Here is a 17,645-nt window from a genome sequence, read left to right as displayed (position 1 = left end):
CTGCAACACTCAGGTTGGCCCCCGTTTGCTCTCCTCCTAGGCGGTGCTTAGCTCCAGGAAGATGGCACAGCCAGGCTTTGCGGTCCTGTTGTTCTAATGCCGATATCCCTGCTCTTCCTCTCTAGGCCCTGAGTTTGCTCCACCTGCCTGCCCCTCTGCTCTGGGACAGCTGGGCACAGGGCAGCCCAGAGGTTTAGCCCGATAAGAGCCATGCCCTTGGAAGAGGAGGAACCCAGTTGGAAGAAACGAGCAGAAGATATCCGGGAGATCTATGAATTCCGGGAGGTGCTGGGCACGTGAGTTCGTTGTTTGTTTATTGCATTTACATCCCAGCTTTTTTTTTCAAGGAGATTAAGCTGGTGCTCGTGGTTCTCTTCCCCCCCCCCCATTTAATCCTCACGACAACCCTGTGAGGTAGGTTAGGTTGATAGGCAGCGGCTGTCCCAAGGTCACCATCTTCAGCAATGAGTGGGGATTTGATTCTTGGTCTCCGAGGTCCTAGTCTGGCACCCTAACCATTACACCCCACAGCCATGTGGTTATTAGGGATATCTGGGTGAGGGCTGCTCCTCTAAGGCAGGGGGGTGGGCGGTCACCAGACTTTTGGGATTCACAGTACTTTATTTTCATGAAAACCTCAAGATCCACCAACTTGAGCCGGGTTCAAAATAGCAGCTTTTTTTCTTCGTTTTAGTTTTCTTCGTTTAAGGGAAGAGGGTGCCTTTGTTATTCTTTCTGTTATTAAACAATTGGGAGTGTACATCTTCTGCAAATCTCCTAGCAGTAGATGCTGCTCGACATTCTGCCAGCTGATGTTCTAAGAGCTTGTTTCTATCATCAAGATTCCAAGGCTGTTAGCCTAAGCTAATTGACCTTGTCTACATGAAACGGGAATTAAAAAGTGTTTCAGAGTCACAGTGGTTGCCATGGTTTACTGTGGTGGGAGTGAGTCTACCTTCCCCTGGGGCCACATGCTTCTCCTTTGACACAGCTGCAAGAAGGGGCTTGGGATATTTTGCTTCTGCTTTTTAATTTTACTGTATGAACCACATCTTGTGCTTAACCTTAACTATGGTTTGTTTTGAAACCAGCCAACTTCAAGTAATAGCTTATGAAGCTGTCTCGTTTCACCAAGCCATCATTAAGATTAATCACAGTTTAGGGTTTGAGCGTAACAGTGATTGTGGTTAATTGAAATTAGAAGCCTCCGTTCGTCTTCTCCTGGCTATGCTGGATGAGGAAGAGAGCACACGAAGAGAACAGGGAGTGTTGGTGTTATGTACTGAGTTGAATCCTAGAACAATAGGATCCAGAGTGCAGCAGTCTGATTGGTCCGCAGGAGCCACCCAATCCAGCTCCAGGTGGAAGTGAATCAGCAACGTGATTGGCCTGCAGGAGCAGCCAATCAGGCTGCTGGCAGAAGTGAATCTGCAACCTGATTAGCCTACAGGTGCAGCCCCAAAGTAGCTAATCACGCAAGGGCCATTGTGTAAATAATGTATATAAGCAGACGCAGACTTTGGGGTAAAGAGCCATTCTTTTCTTATTCTTCAGTTGCTACTACAAGCCGAATAAAGAGCATGAAATTCACTCTCGACTCCATTTCATAGAATCATAGAATCACAGAATCATAGAGTTGGAAGAGACCACAAGGGCCATCCAGTCCAACCCCCTGCCAAGCAGGAAACACCATCAAAGCATTCTTGACATATGTCTGTCAAGCCTCTGCTTAAAGACCTCCCAAGATTCAGTTTGGCTCTTATTGTTGAGCTAAACCATAGCTTATAATGATACCTAAACACAACCACTTATATTTTGTGCAGTCCTGAGCTACACCCATCAGAGATAATAACCCTAGTATTGTTTACCTGATCAATTTTTGAAAAATGTGTTAGGCGTCCACGAGGCGGCTGATGAATTCTTATTGATTTCTGCCTTCTGTTCCACTTGAGCAGGGGAAGCTGGTTGATAGCTCATTTCCTGTTTGGGGACTTCCTGCCATGAGAACAGGATGCTGGGTTATGCCGCACCAGCAGGGCTCCCCTTAGGTTCTTAACTTCTCATGCCCCAGTAGGAGACTGTCTAAAACAGGCACCCCCAAACTTCGGCCCACCAGATGTTTTGGACTACAATTCCCATCATCCCTGACCACTGGTCCTCTTAGCTAGGGATCATGGGAGTTGTAGGCCAAACCATCTGGAGGGCCACAGTTTGGGGATGCCTGGTCTAAAATATAGGAGCCAGGTGAAATAGGAATTTGGGGTGGCCTTGAAGACCCAGAGAAGTAAGGGTTCTGACCCAGGAGGAGTCCAAGAACCTCAGCAAGAGGTACAAATTAGGAGCTCTTACTGACAGCGAAATGACAGAGACCACACCAGGACTTCCTAAAAAGCAAGACGATTTATTCTAAGACAAAATAAAAAGCTGTTGCAACAGTGGTTCCTCTCTCGCGTGGCAAGACTGAGCGAGAAGAACCCCGAACAAAGGGAGCTTCCAACTTTATATAATATTCCTTCCCAATGTTACTCAATTACAAGAAAAGGGCGGGAGACAGTTGGGTGGAGGGCAATCAGGTAGAATTAAAGAAGGTTTTAGAATCGGAAAGTCTCCTTCTTGGGAGGGGGGGGGAGCGCTTCGGGCAGGGAAAAGGAAGGGGGTTGGAGCGAAAATGTGCAATTGCTGTTGCTTCAGGGTTTCCTGAGCTAAGGCATTATTATGTATGTTTTCTGGGGAAGTTGTGAAAGGGTTTAGGTGATAGCTATGCAAAAGAGGCAAGGCGTATCCAGGTGAAAGTCTGGGGTCAAGTGGGGATTATTTCTCCCGTTGAGCAAGGGGTAACCCTTCCTTGACCTCCGTATCTGACAGGGAAAAATGGCTCCTGTTAGGTCAAGGCATCCTGTTAGGTCAAGGCATCTGTATATTTGTGGACCCATGGAACCTGTGCATGGTGTTCACCCTTCTACAACACAGGTATAGGGTGAGATGCAGGCTCCAGGCTCCGTGAGTGGCAAGCATCTTCTCCCCTGCCCCGTTCCGAAAGTGCTGGGCACACTCCACCTCTAATTTGTACCAAGGGTGGGTCAACAGGTGGCGAATGGAAACCTGTGGCTTCAAATATTAGCACAGGGCTCAGTCAATATTGATAGGAGACCTGGGTTGCTGCTGAAGTATGTGGCCAGTCAATAGTACACCCCCCCCCCGTTTTTCTTTTTTTGCAAGGAGGGGATTTTGCCTCAGGTAGCACACGCTCACAGGCGCTACCTTAAGGTTTTCAAGGTTCAGGTCTGGCAGTGGCAAAGGCTGTCTGTTATCTAGATAGCTATTTTCAGCCTCTCCTTTCTCAAGTACCCATTGGATGCAAAGCAACTCAGCTATCTGTGTGGGTCTTCATGAGCAACAGCAGAAGAAATGAATGAACTTTTCTGTTGGGCGAGAAACAAAGCGAAAGCCTTTCTCTCTCCCCCCCCCCCAACTTCCTTATAGGTGTCCATATTTTCTTCCAACATGGTTGTGATATAAGGCAAGGATGGAAAGACTTTGTGCTTGAGGAATCTAATCGGGGATTGTGTGTGTGTGTGTTTTATTTATTTATTTAAAAGCCTTTTTAAATTGCTTTACATTTACATACATTTACATACACAGCGCATGTGCTGTGTATACAATAGATACATCCAATTTGAATGGCTTTAAAAGAGAAGTGGGACGTGGGTGGCGCTGTGGGTTAAACTACAGAGCCTAGGGCTTACCGATCAGAAAGTCGGTGGTTCGAATCCCCGCGATGGGGTGAGCTCCCGTTACTCGGTCCCAGCTCCTGCCAACACAGCAGTTCGAAAGCCCGCCAAAGTGCATGTAGATAAATAGGTACCGCTCCAGCGGGAAGGTAAACGGCGTTTCCGTGCGCTGCTCTGGTTCGCCAGAAGCGGCTTTGTCATGCTGGCCACATGACCTGGAAGCTGTACGCCGGCTCCCTCGGCCAATAACGCGAGATGAGCGTCGCAACCGCAGAGTCGGTCACGACTGGACCTAATGGTCAGGGGCCCCTTTACCTTTACCTTTACCTTTAAAAGAGAAGTAGACAAATTCACTGAAGACTATCAACAGCTACTGGGCACAATCTTCTACTTCCACTGTCAGAGGCATTACACCTCTGAATGCCAGTTGCTTAGGAATTGCGGGTGGGCAGAGCGCTGTTACCTTCATTTGCAGCTTGCAAGCTTCCCATAGGTCAGCTACTGTGAGAACAGGATGCTGTGCTAGAAGGGCCATTGGCCGGATCTGGTAGCCTCTTTTATATTCTCAATATAACAGCCATATCCATTAAAACAACAATGCAGCATAATATCAATGAAAGAGTGCAAAAGAATAAAAACAAGTAGAGATTTGTGCACAAAAAGCAGGGTCCAATCTTATGGGTTGGGGGAAAACCCTGGGCAAAAAGGTAAGCCCTTTCATATGTTCAAGGCAACTGGTGGTGATGGTTCATGTAGGGCAGAGGGAAGAACTTCTAGATCTACAAACCAGGAGCGGATGCAAAAGGATGGCACGCACAGGGCATCTTCGAATCAAGATTTAAAATGCCACAGAGCACACGCTTGGTCCAGGAATTTGCTGTCAGGACCAGAACTGATATCACTGCGTAGCTCTGTTGGTTAGAGCGTGGTGTTGATAACACCAAGGTCGCAGGTTTGGTCCCCGTTTGGGACAGCTGCGTATTCCTGCACTGCAGGGAGCTGGACTAGGTGAGACTCAGGGACCCTTCCCGCTCTACGATTCTATGATCTCAGTCCTTTCTCCCTCTCTTACTCCACAACAGGCATCCCCAAACTGCGGCCCTCCAGATGTTTTGGACTACAATTCCCATCTTCCCCGACCACTGGTCCTGTTAGCTAGGGATCATGGGAGCTGTAGGCCAAAACATCTGGAGGGCCGCAGTTTGGGGATGCCTGTTGTGGAGTAAGAGAGGGAGAAAGGGCTGAGATCATAGAATCGTAGAGCAACCTCCCCCCTTCATAAAGGGCAATGAACCTTAGCCCTGTGGTCAAGGACTGTGTTTGACACCTCGGGTGGAGCTGCCTGGCAGCAAAGGAGCTCAGACTGGCTGGCTCGCAAAGTAAATGAGGCCAGCACCCGAGAGTGGCTAACACACCTAAGCGGGATTAATGTGTTAATTACAGAAAGGATTAGAAGGTGAGAGCTCTCGCAGAGAGGTCACCCTCGTCCAATCTCTGGAGGAAAACTTCTCTGGTTCCTCACAATCCCTGCAGGGTAGGGTTCTTCTCCTGCAGGCCTCTGTGTGGCAAGTCATGCCACCCTCCCTATTTACCAGTTTGGATTGCTGCTGCCATGGACAGGCACTGTGTTTTATCTTGCGTCCATTTTAGGGCCAAATGACACCTTCAGGTGTCTTTAAGAGGAGTCTGATCACTTGTGTTTTGAAGGAAAAGTAGCCGTGCAGGGTCCCGAAGCAGAATGTGCTCTCTGTCCGGATGGGGTTCCCCACCAAACCTCTCCTTAAGAGGCCATCTTAAGCATCCTTTTTAAAAACTGCGGTTTGGCCCTTTTATGGAATTGTCACGGACTGCCATTTCTGCTCTGGCAGCTTAGTCAATAGAGCACAAGACCCTCAATCTCAGGGTCGTGGGTTCAAGTCCCACTTTGGGCAAAATGTTCCTGCATTGCAGGGGGTTGGAGTAGATGACCCTCATGGAATCCTCCAAGTCTACAATTCTGTGATTCTGCCTCGTGTATTTCAAGGCAGTTTGGCTCTAATGTATCACCTACCAACCCTTCTGTATACACATACATAAACACAGAGGAACCTGCTTCATACAAAGTCCAGGCCATCTAGCACCATATTGTCAGCACTGACTGGCAGCAGCTCTTCAGGGTTTCAGGCAGTGGGTCTCTCCCAGCCCTCCTAGAGACACTAGGGGCTGGTCCAGGGAAATTTTGCATGCAAAGCATCACATGTTCTGCAGATCCCGTGTCCCTATCCCTAAATCAGATTAGTCAGCTCCTGAATATATTTTAGCAACCCTTTTTTTTGGGGGGGGGGTTCAGGGGGTACTCTCAGCCAGGATCATTTAAAAAGTGGTAAAATGCATGCTTAGGGAGGAATGATAATGCAAAACAGTGGCGTCAGATTTTTGTTATGTTTGTTAAATTAGCCAAGCTGCCGTGTGTGTGTGTGTGTCTTGACTTATGAGCTAGTAGAGTCAGGCTCTGCTTCACAGCCCCTTAATGGTAGGAGGAAGTGGGAGTAGCCAGATTGGACAGCAGGATTCGCAAGCCATCATATGAAGTGGCGCAACTTTGTTTTTCACGAGGACATAGGAAGGGTCTAGTCTAGCATCCCGTTTCCTACAGTGGCCGGTCAGAGGCGCCTGGGAACCTCACAAGCATGGCGTGAGGGCAATAGCCTGCTCTTGAAGATGCTCCTCTAGCAACTCGGGGAAGGGCCATAGTTCAGGGGCTAGGATATCTGCTTATATGCAGAAGGTCCCAAATTCCAACCCTGGCCAATCCAGGTAGGGCGGGGAGAGAGTTTTGTTTGAAGCGCTGGGGGGAGCTGCTGCTAGTCATTGTGCTGAGTTGGATGGGCAAATATGTATGTAACTGGTATTCAGGTCCTCCTCTGATTGTGTGAAGGAAGTAGATACCTATCATGTGTACCCACCGATAGCCTTATCCCCCTACGAATTCTCCTGGACCATAAAAAGCAGCTGGCAGGGCGGATTCTCTGGCAGGGCAACAGGGCTCACTGGCTAATGCCAGGTGGCATATGGTGCCAGGTGGCATATGGTGCCATGGAGGGGAGGGGGGCTGCAGGTTGTGAGCTCTGTCTGTCCTCGCAGAACCTGCCTCTCCCCATCTTCCCTCGGCTCGGGCTCCGAGTGCCGCTTTGTACAGATAACAAACCCTTTCCTTCCTTGCCAGAGACGGAGCTCATTCGGCTCTGAAACTGTGCCATTTCCCCACCCTCTTTTACCCCTGCCCTAGATGGGGATGAAAAGCCAAAGGGCTCTAATCGCAAGAACCAGCGATAAGCAGGGAGGGGAATCTAGATAGTGCCCTTTGTTTGCCAGCTTGTGTTCTTATTCTGTAGGTGGCACAGCCAAGGCTAGCCAAGAAACCAGTATGTCACTGAACTACGACTCCCATCATCTGCAGGCAGCATGGACAGTGGCCAGGGTGCCAGGCTATGAATCCCTTTCCCTTTCTAATCCATCTGTAGATCCTGGAGGACTTGGCTAGGTTTGCTTTTACACGGATGCAACATGTGTGGTTCTGCTTTTAAACTCACATCCTCCCTTTGCTGGGACACAGTGTGCCCAGTCTCTGTCTTCTTCCTACCTGGCGCATTCTCCCGAATTCTTTACCCAGTGCTTCCTCCCTTCCTCCTCTCACCCCTTTCTTCCTGGCACATTCTCTCCTGCCAGCCCGGTGCCATCTCTCACATGCTCTCCTATAAATAGCTGAGATTCTGCAGGTTGCTGTGGTGACAGCGGCTGGGTGAGAGATCCAGCTGGGTGTGATGGGGAGGGCCTGGTGCTCGCAGGATGTCAGGTCAGAGGATGACAGGGCACACCCACACACCCCTCTATGTTTATGGGTTGGCTTCGCCCCATAGCTTTCGCTGTTTGGAGCTCCATTCATGCTGTATTCCTGTGCCCGATGTTGAAGTTGCTTACAAGTTCCTTATTTTGCACGTGACTTTAAAACACATCTCGGTCAGAAAACTTAAGGAACTAGATGCTCCTGAGATCCGAAATAAGCTTGGGTCTGCTGCATCGTGACCGTGTGTGTGTGTGTGTCTCAAGATCCGCAGTCATTTTCTCCAGCCAAAACACTTGACTTTATTATTTTTATTTATTAAATTTGTATACTACCCTTCATCCAAAGATCTCTGGGTTGTACACAGCATAAATGTGTGCTGACCCCAGATCCCAGATGAAAATGATAAATAAGGAAGTGGGCATGTGTACCCCAATAATCAGCTTTGGGTCACCCCTATTGATAGACACCTGCATCTACCGGAGAGTGTCTTCTATGAGATGACCTTGAATCCCCCAGGCCGTCTGAACTAGGGGGCCTGCATACCTGGCTAAGAATGGGACACGCCTGCTGAGCTGAGCTGGCCTGCTCCACAGTCTCATTTTCCTCCCCTTCCCTCCTGTTTTCCAGAGGTGCCTTCTCCGAGGTGGTCCTGGCCGAAGAGAGGTCGACTCAGAAGCTGGTAGCCATCAAGTGCATCGCCAAGAAGGTGTTGGAAGGGAAGGAGAGCAGTATCGAGAATGAGATAGCTGTGCTACACAAGTGAGTGGCCCTCCCTCTTGTTCCCCACCCCTCCCTTTAAGAACAGCCACTGCTGGGTCAAACCAAAAGTCCTTCACTCTGTTCCAGTCCAACAGTCCCTGGGAAGCGGAGCAAGGTGGAAACAGCCATCCCTTCCCTGCTGACCCTCACACCCCCAGGGCACACATGTGTGGCATTGAGAACAAAGCAATGGCGCTTGCAATAAGCTACCTGAACCACTGGGGTGGGGTGATAGACAGAAAGGCAACTTGGTCTTCCTTCTCCCTTATTCCTGTTCTGTTAGTAGCTACATGTTGGTAAACTACACAACTTCCTTGCAGGCTCTGCTTCCTTCCTGCTCCTTCTCCAAATGTCAATACCAGTACAGTCATACCTCGGTTTAAGTACGCCTCGGTTTGAGTATTTTTAGTTTAAGTACTCTGTGGACCTGTCTGGAACGGATTAATTGACTTTCCATTCCTTTCAATGGGAAAGTTCGCTTCAGGTTAAGTACGCTTCAGGTTAAGTACGGACTTCCGGAACCAATTACACTCATACCTCAGGTTAAGTACACTTCAGGTTGAGTATTCCGCGGACCCGTCTGGAACAGATTAATCCACTTTCCATTACTTTCAATGGGAAAGTTCGCTTCAGGTTAAGTACGCTTCAGGTTAAGTACAGACTTCCGGAACCAATTGTGTTTGTAAACCGAGGTACCACTGTATGAGCTAGCAAGGGCTGGTGTTACCTTCTCGGCTGCAGCTTGGCCACCTGTAAAACCTATGACAGCATCTTAAAAAGCAGAGACATCACATTGCCGACAAAGGTCCGCATAGTTAAAGCTATGGTTTTCCCAGTAGTGATGTATGGAAGTGAGAGCTGGACCATAAAGAAGGCTGATCGCTGAAGAATTGATGCTTTTGAATTATGGTGCTGGAGGAGACTCTTGAGAGTCCCATGGACTGCAAGAAGATCAAACCTATCCATTCTTAAGGAAATCAGCCCTGAGCGCTCCCTGGAAGGACAGATCGTGAAGCTGAGGCTCCAATACTTTGGCCACCTCATGAGAAGAGAAGAATCCTTGGAAAAGACCCTGATGTTGGGAAAGATTGAGGGCACTAGGAGAAGGGGACGACAGAAGAAAAGATGGTTGGACAGTGTTCTCGAAGCTACGAACATGAGTTTGACCAAACTGCGGGAGGCAGTGCAAGACAGGAGTGCCTGGCGTGCTATGGTCCATGGGGTCACGAAGAGTCGGACACGACTAAACAACAACAACAACAACAAAGCCTATGCTTAGAATGGCTTTGTTGACCATGAGGAATAAACCCAAAGTTTTCTCTGTGCTTTCATCCGGCACCCTGATGTAATATATTTATCAAATTCGGACACATGCAAGCATCCCCCTACCGTGTCTTCCTCATTCAGTTTTTTGTTTTGCTTTCATGTGCATGACCAGGAATGTTGGGGAACAGACCAAGCTGAAATCTATATGGTTTTTGCATCAGGAATGAGAAACCATTAGCCTTCCACATGTTGTTAGACCCCATCGGCCCCAACTGGCGTAGCCAATGGCAACCTAGTGGAGACTGGTCCATTAGAGTGGATGAAGCAGTGCCCTGCAAACCTCAATCTACCCTTAACCAGCCCCCACCCTCTTGCTTTCTTCCTGACAACCAGTCCAGGGGGTGGCGCTGCTTGTCTGCTCCCCCACCAATCTCTCAGCCCACCTTCTGCTGGTACTGATTGTCAGCCAGCCAGCCAGCTCCCCCTTAGTCTCAGGGCTTAGCCACACTTCCTCTTTACCTGCTGGAGAAATCGTTCTTTAGCGCTTAGTCAGAGTAAACAGCAATTTGGGTTTCCCCATGGATTGCTGTTTGTTCTGATTTAGAGCTAAAGAGTGGGTTTCTGTGGAAATGAAGTGGGGCAAGGGGAAGACACTCGGATCCATGCCTAGGAAGTGTGTGGTTAAGTGGAGAATGGCTTGGACATGTGCTTTCTAGGCACGACACAAGCAGAAGTTTGGGCGAGCCCTTGTAGGACTTAGGAGAGATCACCTCTCCCCACCTTGACATGTGAGCAAGGCAGGGGCCATAGCTCAGTGGTAGAACATCTGCCTGCATGCAGAAGGCCCCAGGTTCAATCCCTGGCATCTCCAGGCAAGGCAGTGAAAGACCCCCATCTGAACCCTGAGGAGCTAGTGCCAGTCAATGCAGAGTACAGTTGTACCTTGGTTCTCAAACAACTTGGAACTCAAACACTGCAAACCCGGAAGTAAGTGTTCCGGTTTGTGAACATTTTTCGGAAGCCAATTGTGATCCGTTTTGGGTGTGACGCTTCCAATTTGAGTGTTACACTGAGGTCTGTCTATTTTTGCTATTTATTTTTTTCTTTTTCTTTTTGCGGCTTTTTTGTGTGTGACTGTGTGGAACCCAGTTCAGCTACTGATGGGTTGATTGTGTGACTGCAGCACATCGTTTATTGCTTTCCTTTTATGGATCCATGGTCTCGTTAGATCAGTGATGGGCAACCTTTTGAGCTTGGTGTGTCAAAATTCGCCAAAAAACCAAGCATAACTTGGGTGGTGTGTCACTTTGAGAAAAAAACCCCATAATTTCACGATATTTATAGTTTAAATAACAAAAATGTATAATTGTAATATATAACTGTATTTAATAAACCAAAAACTAATTATTTAACCTAACCAAACCAAAAAACCCTTATTTATCACAAAGTGCCCAGAGTTGTTGAGCTTTTTGGGGGGAGCTGCTGACCAAAGTTTTGGAGGTTTTTTGGGGGGTGCAAAAGTTGCTTTGCTTTTGGGGGGGTTGCCCCAAAGCTGCTGCGCTTTTTTGGGGGGGGGAAGAGAACAGAAATAAATGACGAATAATACCTTCGCTGGAACTAACATGCAGCACCAACATAATCTGCCAAAGCGCCAAAAAAACCAGCACAGAACGAGTTAAAAAATGAACGCTGTTACACCCAATCATCATCTGCCAAAGCGCCAGAAAAACCAGCACAGAAAGGGTTAAAAAACCAATCTCTGGCTACCAGCAGCAACAACAAAAAGGATCCGACTTTTAACAGCGGAGACAAGCTGTAGCGTGAGGAGGAGCGGGAGAACAAATGGGGGGGGGACAACAACAGCAGCGCAAATGGGCCGATGGGGCACGTGCCAGCAGTGAGGGCTCTGTGTGTCATGTCTGACACGTGTGCCATAGGTTCGCCATCACTGCGTTAGATAGTAAAATTCATGTTAAATTGCTGTTTTAGGGGTTGTTTTCAAATGTCTGGAATGGATTAATCCGTTTTGCATTACTTTCTATGGGAAAGCGCGCCTTGGTTTTGGAACGCTTTGGTTTTGGAATGGACTTCCGTAATGGATTAAGGGTACAGGTAGGTAGCCGTGTTGGTCTGGATCGAAGTAAAATAAAAAAATTCCTTCAGTAGCACCTTAAAGACCAACTAAGTTTTTATTTTGGTATGAGCTTTCGTGTGCATGCACACTTCTTCAGATACAGTGAAATGGAAGTTTCCAGGCACTTATGTAGAGAAGGGGTGGGGAGGGGTGGGGATGGGGAGGGGGGATCACCCAGAAGGGTGGTGGATTAAGTTTGAGAACCAAGGGACCACTGTATACTGATTTCATAGAATCCTAGAATCGCACAGTTGGAGGCACCCTGAGGGTCATCTAGTCTGACCCCCCGCAATGCAGGCATCTCAACTAAAACATCCATGACAGATGCCGTCTAGATAGACCAGTGGCCTCAGTGAATACACATAACTACTCCATCACAATAAGCTTGGTCCTCAGTTAGCAGAGCTAAGAGATCCTGTGTTGAAAGTTCTGGGCTAGGCGGCCAAATTGGTTCAACCTGAATCTAAGGAGCTGCTGTAGATGCATGGAAGGGACCATAGCTTATCCATGTCCCGTTTTCATGTGCCAACGCAACACTTTTCATATTTCTGGATGTCATGCATATAGCCATGCACAACTCAGGATTTGCTTTGCTCTTGCAAAATGTATATACAGTGGTACCTCAGGTGTCGAACGTAATCTGTTCTGGAAGACTCTTCAAGTCCTGAAACATCTGAAAACTCAATATGGAAGCTGTGTGGCATGTTCGACTTACGAGGTGTGCTTGAAAACCGAAGCATTTCCTTCCGGGGTTTGCGACGTTCGAAAAGCGAAACGTTCGTCAGCGGAGATATTCGAAAACTGAGCTACCACTGTTTGTTCTGCAAAAGCAATGAACTTGGGCTTGGAATTCAGGATCCCAAAATTTCCGTTTTTTTTTTAAAGTAAGCAAGTTTCCAGCTGTTCTGCATAGGTAGGGTTGAAAAGGTATAGCTGTGAGCTGTGAGCCAAGTCTGTTGGCAGAAATAAGGTGAGTGCTCATCTGAATGTGACCTCAATAGGAGTAGCTAATGCTGCATGCCTTGGTTTGTGTAAGTTCAGCTGCAGAGAGGTCTGCGCATGTGTGCGCCCTATGTGCAGGGAATCTCTCCCCTCATACCGTGTTTCCCCCTTTTTAATACGTAGTCATAAAGTAAGCCAGGGCAGCAATTTTAAACATTTGTAAAATGTAAGACATACCCCGAAAATAAGACGTACCCCCATGCCTGCCAGCTCGGGGCCTGGAACTGGCTGCTGCTGCAGCAGCAAGCGTGCGGAGCGCCCAAGCCAGCGGCTGGGCCTCTGCCGAGCCTGGCCGAGGAGCCTTACATCCCAATGCCCGGAACCGGCGGCTGCTGCAGCGCCGAGCACGCGGCATCGCCGAGCACTCGGAACGCGCGGCAGTGCTGAGCGGAGCCCCCGAACCAGCGGCCGGGCCTCTGCTGAGCCTGGCCGAGGAGCCTTACATCCCGCCGCCCGGAACCGGCGGCTGCAGCAGCGCCAAGCACGCAGCATCGACGAGCACTCGGAGCGCGCAGCAGCGCCGAGCGGAGCCCCTGAAACAGCGGCTGGGCCTCTGCTGAGCCTGGCCGAGGAGCCTTACATTCCGCCGCCCGGAACCGGCGGCTGCTGCAGCGACAAGCACGCGGCATCGCCGAGCACTCGGAGCGCGCAGCAGCGCCGAGCGGAGCCCCTGAAACAGCGGCCGGGCCTCTGCTGAGCCTGGCCGAGGAGCCTTACATCCCGCCGCCCGGAACCGGCGGCTGCAGCAGCGCCGAGCGGAGCCCCTGAAACAGTGGCCGGGCCTCTGCTGAGCCTGGCCGAGGAGCCTTACGGTACATCCTGCCGCCCGGAACCGGCGGCTGCTGCAGCGCCGAGCACGCGGCATCGCCCAGCACTCGGAGCGCGCAGCAGCGCCGAGCGGAGCCCCTGAAACAGCGGCCGGGCCTCTGCTGAGCCCGGCCGAGGAGCCTTCCACCCCGCCGCCTGGAAGCGGCGGCGGCTGCAGCGCCAAGCACGCAGCATCGCCGAGCGCTCGTAGCACGCGGCAGTGCTGAGCGGAGCCCTTGAACCAGCGGCCGGGCCTCTGCCGAGCCTGGCCGAGGAGCCTTCCTCCCTGCCGCCCAGAACCGCCGCTGCTGCAGCGCCAAACACGCAGCATCGCTGAGCGCGCAGCAGCGCCAGGCGGAGCGCCCTGCCATCCCGGCACCCGGAACCAGCTGCTGGAGCGCACCGAGTGCTCAGCAGCTCGGAGCACCCAGAAGCGCCCTTGCCCCTTTCTTCTTCTCTCTCTTTTTTCCCCCATACGCCCATCCTGTCAACAGCATATCCTCTGCTTTACTGGTAGGTGATAGAGATAAATGAGAGAAAAGCTACATCAGCAGAAAATAGACAGATTTCTGTCTGACCTTTATTTCCTAGGAAAGTCTTCCCACTGCAAAAGTAGACTGCAGCGTTAACTCAAATCTCATGCACATTCAAAGAACTTGCTTTCCCTCAAAGAATTCTGGGCATTATACAGAAGTTTGCTCCTCAAAAATTTACAGTTCCCAGCCAACCCTTAACAAACTATATTTTTGCATACATTGTATTGTTCTAATACATACAACAGCCTTGTCAGGTAGGACAGAGCCCAGCAGCGCCGTGTGCAGTGCCCAGCAGCACCCTGAGCCAGCGGCCTGACCCGGCCAAGGAGACCGTAAGGTAATAAAAACCATAATAAAAAAATAAGACATCCCACCAAAAATAAGCCACCCTGTGTTTTTTTGAGGAAAAAAAGTTATAAGACGGTGTCTTAAAAAAGGGGAAACACGGTACATGTGGCCTGCCAGCCTGATCACGTGACAACAGCTCTTTGCATTGCGTGCATGGGCGCGTAATTTCCTACAACTGATATCTGGGCCTGGGATATCAGCCTTTCTGAAAATAGTGCTGGCTGGCACTGTGCAGTGTCTCCTTGTGCCCAGAGCATGCCACGTTTTTGTTCCTGCGACTCTCTCATGTTCAGCGAGGGCAACTAATCTATGACCTCTGTCACGAGCATTGGAGAGGGAAATTCAGGAGAGGTGGCTGCCACACCTGGAGTCTCCATTACAGAGTTGGAACCTGCACTTCCCATCCTCTTAGTACAGGGGTGGAAAACCGAGTTCCCTCCACACGTGGCTGAACTCCGATGCCCATCATCCTTGACCATTTGCTGGCTGGGGTTGATGGGCATATAATGCAGGGCACGATGCTCGTGAGACCCCCCAGCTATCTGCCATTCTAAGTTACTCAGAGGCATATTATATACATACATGAGCACATACAAATTATATGTAAATTTGTGCCTTGGCAACAACCCTGGGCCACAGGATTTCTGGGTCCAAAGCTATGAGTTCTGGGGTGTCAGGTCCAACGAAACGAAGGCAGGTTCTCCCAACCAGCCCAACATCAATGACCAGGCATCCCCAAACTGCGGCCCTCCAGATGTTTTGTCCTACAACTCCCATGATCCCTAGCTAACAGGACCAGTGGTCAGGGATGATGGGAATTGTAGTCCAAAACATCTGGAGGGCCAAAGTTTGGGGATGCCTGATCAATGACCATAATGTGGACCATTGAAACTGGGAAGCTCACTTAAAGGAAATATTTTCCAGGAACTAGTGAGTGATTTCTCAAAGAACCCGTTTCAATAGTGACTCTCCTGCTTAAGGTGGAAGGGTAGGGAAGAGGCGAGGTTAAAGGAAAGAGCTCCTGTACACATAAAAAGTGACCGTCTGTCTCCTACTAATAAAAATCAGCTCTAGAATGTGATATGGGTGTTAAGGTAGCTTCCAGATGACATCATTCCCCAATTGCTGCAGTCCCATGGCTTTCTTTTTTCCCAGACTTGCTTTGTTTTTTAATACTAGTGCAAATATAGTATATATAGAGCGAAAACCCCAGCAACAGCCTGACCAGTGCTGTTGAGCCTTTTTGGGGTGACTTTAATTGAAAGCTTCCTGCTGATCACTTCTGCTACTTTCGCCACTTCCTCTTGAGCACGGCTCAGTGGGATCACTGATGACTTTCCCTTGTCCTTTAATTGCTGCCTTAATGTCGGCTTTTGCCCGTGTGTGTGTGTGTGTGTCTGTGTGTGATGTTGAGAGGCTTCGATTACTGGTTTCCTTTCATTATTTTCCTCTGGGTGGGATTCATCCAAGCTGTTGTGTGCAAGGAAAGAGGTCTACTTGCACAACAGGAATCCCTGTCCCTCCTCCTCCTTTGTGCCCCCCCAAAGCTGCTCTGTGGGGGGAACCCCAGAGAAGGTTTAGGGATTGCTTGGAAGGGAGGGAATTCCCATTGCACTAATGGACCTTGTTCTATGCATGTAAGCCCCACTTACCGCTATGTTGAATTCCACCTCCTCTTTCTTTCTTTCTTTCTTTTCTTTCTTTTATACCAAATTGCTATACATTATTATTTCAGCACTGAAGGAGGACTTGACTTTCCTTTGTCACCAAAAACAATGGCTGCACATTTAAGTGTGTAGATCACCCACAACCCCCTATGAATTTTCACGAGTCTCCCCTCCTATAGGTTCTTCTTGACTCCTACCAGTGACAGCACAAGTGAGTGGCGCAGATCGGTACCTTTACAAAATTGTTTGTTTTTTAAATCTTCTGAAGCCGAACCACTCATTTTAAGCCCCCTTAAAAACAAAGCTCCACCTCCTGCCTGCAAACTGGTCTGTGTGGCAATACCCTGCATTTCTTTAAAAAATATACAGTGAAACCTCGGTTTATGAACACCTCGGTTTACGAATTTTCGGTTTACGAACGCCGCAGACCCATCTGGAACGGATTAATCCACTTTCCATTACTTTCAATGGGAAAGTTCGCTTCAGTTTATGAACGCTTCAGTTTATGAACAGACTTCCAGAACCAATTGTGTTCATAAACCGAGGTACCACTGTATTGCTTGTTTCTTTCGTTCTTCCATATATATTTAAATAGCTGTTTCTGGCTTGTGTGCTCATTCTTTCCAGTATGTTATATATATATATATATATATATATATATATATATATATATATATATATATATATATATAATTTATTTAACCCTTCCCATACGTTTCTTCAATCAAGTACTTCACATACATTAGCTCGGGAATCCTTACAACAACCCTGCAATGTAGATTTTGCTGTTATTCCCTTATTGTAGATCTCTCTCTGTGTGTGTGTGTTTGTGGGGCAGTGGCCTGAGGCTGAGAGCAGTAGTTTGCTTAAGGGCACCTGCTGGGTTCACAGCAGAGGCAAGATTTGATTCCGGGGACTGTTTGTTTCATATCTCTGTCGCACAGCAACTAGCTTATCACGGGGACATTATCTCTCTCTTTTTAAAGTAACTTGTCAGCCTGTGTTCCCCTCAAGCAGCATGAGGAAACCTCTGTTTGGCCTCCCAATATTGCTGGACTACAACTCCTATCATCCCTGACCATTGCCTGTGCTCTCTGGGAGCGGTGGAAGTTTGAGTCCAACAACATATGGAGGGCCAAAAGGGTCCCACCCAAGTTGTACAGTGGAGACCCTTGGGAGAAACGATATTGCACAGCTGGTGCTGGTTGTGGCTAACACTAGGAATAAAATGGATGGGAGTCATAGCTGCCAAGTCTCCCGTATTCCCCGGGAAACCCCCTGTTCCCAGCCGAAAAAACGGATTTTTTTGTTTTTCCCCGGTTTATTGTGGCGCGGTGGCCATTTTGGAACTGGGCGGAGCATGCTCAGAAGCAACTTTTGATGCTGCTTTGCCCAGTTCCAAAATGGCTGCAGCGCGACTTCTGGTGCGGCGGCCATTTTGGAACAGGGCAGAGCAGCATCAAAAGTAGCTTCTGAGCATGCTCCGCCCAGTTCCAAAATGGCGGCAGCGCTACTTCCTGCCTGCTACTTCCGGTCCAGTCCCTTATTTCTCAAGCCCGAACTTGGCAG

At 49.0% G+C, this 17,645-nt stretch overlaps 1 protein-coding gene across 2 annotated transcripts in view; it reads left to right on the top strand.

Annotated features, from left to right (window-relative positions):
* Positions 1-17,645, top strand: part of CAMK1 (calcium/calmodulin dependent protein kinase I) — a 54,229-nt gene that overhangs the window by 12,462 nt on the left and 24,122 nt on the right. For both annotated transcript variants that reach the window (XM_060271243.1, XM_060271244.1), the window contains exons 2-3: positions 126-296; positions 8,185-8,316. In XM_060271243.1, coding sequence (XP_060127226.1) covers positions 211-296; positions 8,185-8,316 — 218 coding nt within the window. In that variant the 5' untranslated portion in view covers positions 126-210. The remainder of the gene's footprint in view (positions 1-125; positions 297-8,184; positions 8,317-17,645) is intronic.

This window comes from Zootoca vivipara, chromosome 2 (assembly GCF_963506605.1).
Source record: "Zootoca vivipara chromosome 2, rZooViv1.1, whole genome shotgun sequence".
In the NCBI taxonomy this organism is placed as follows: domain Eukaryota; kingdom Metazoa; phylum Chordata; class Lepidosauria; order Squamata; family Lacertidae; genus Zootoca; species Zootoca vivipara.
This window is presented reverse-complemented; position numbering and strand designations above follow the sequence as displayed.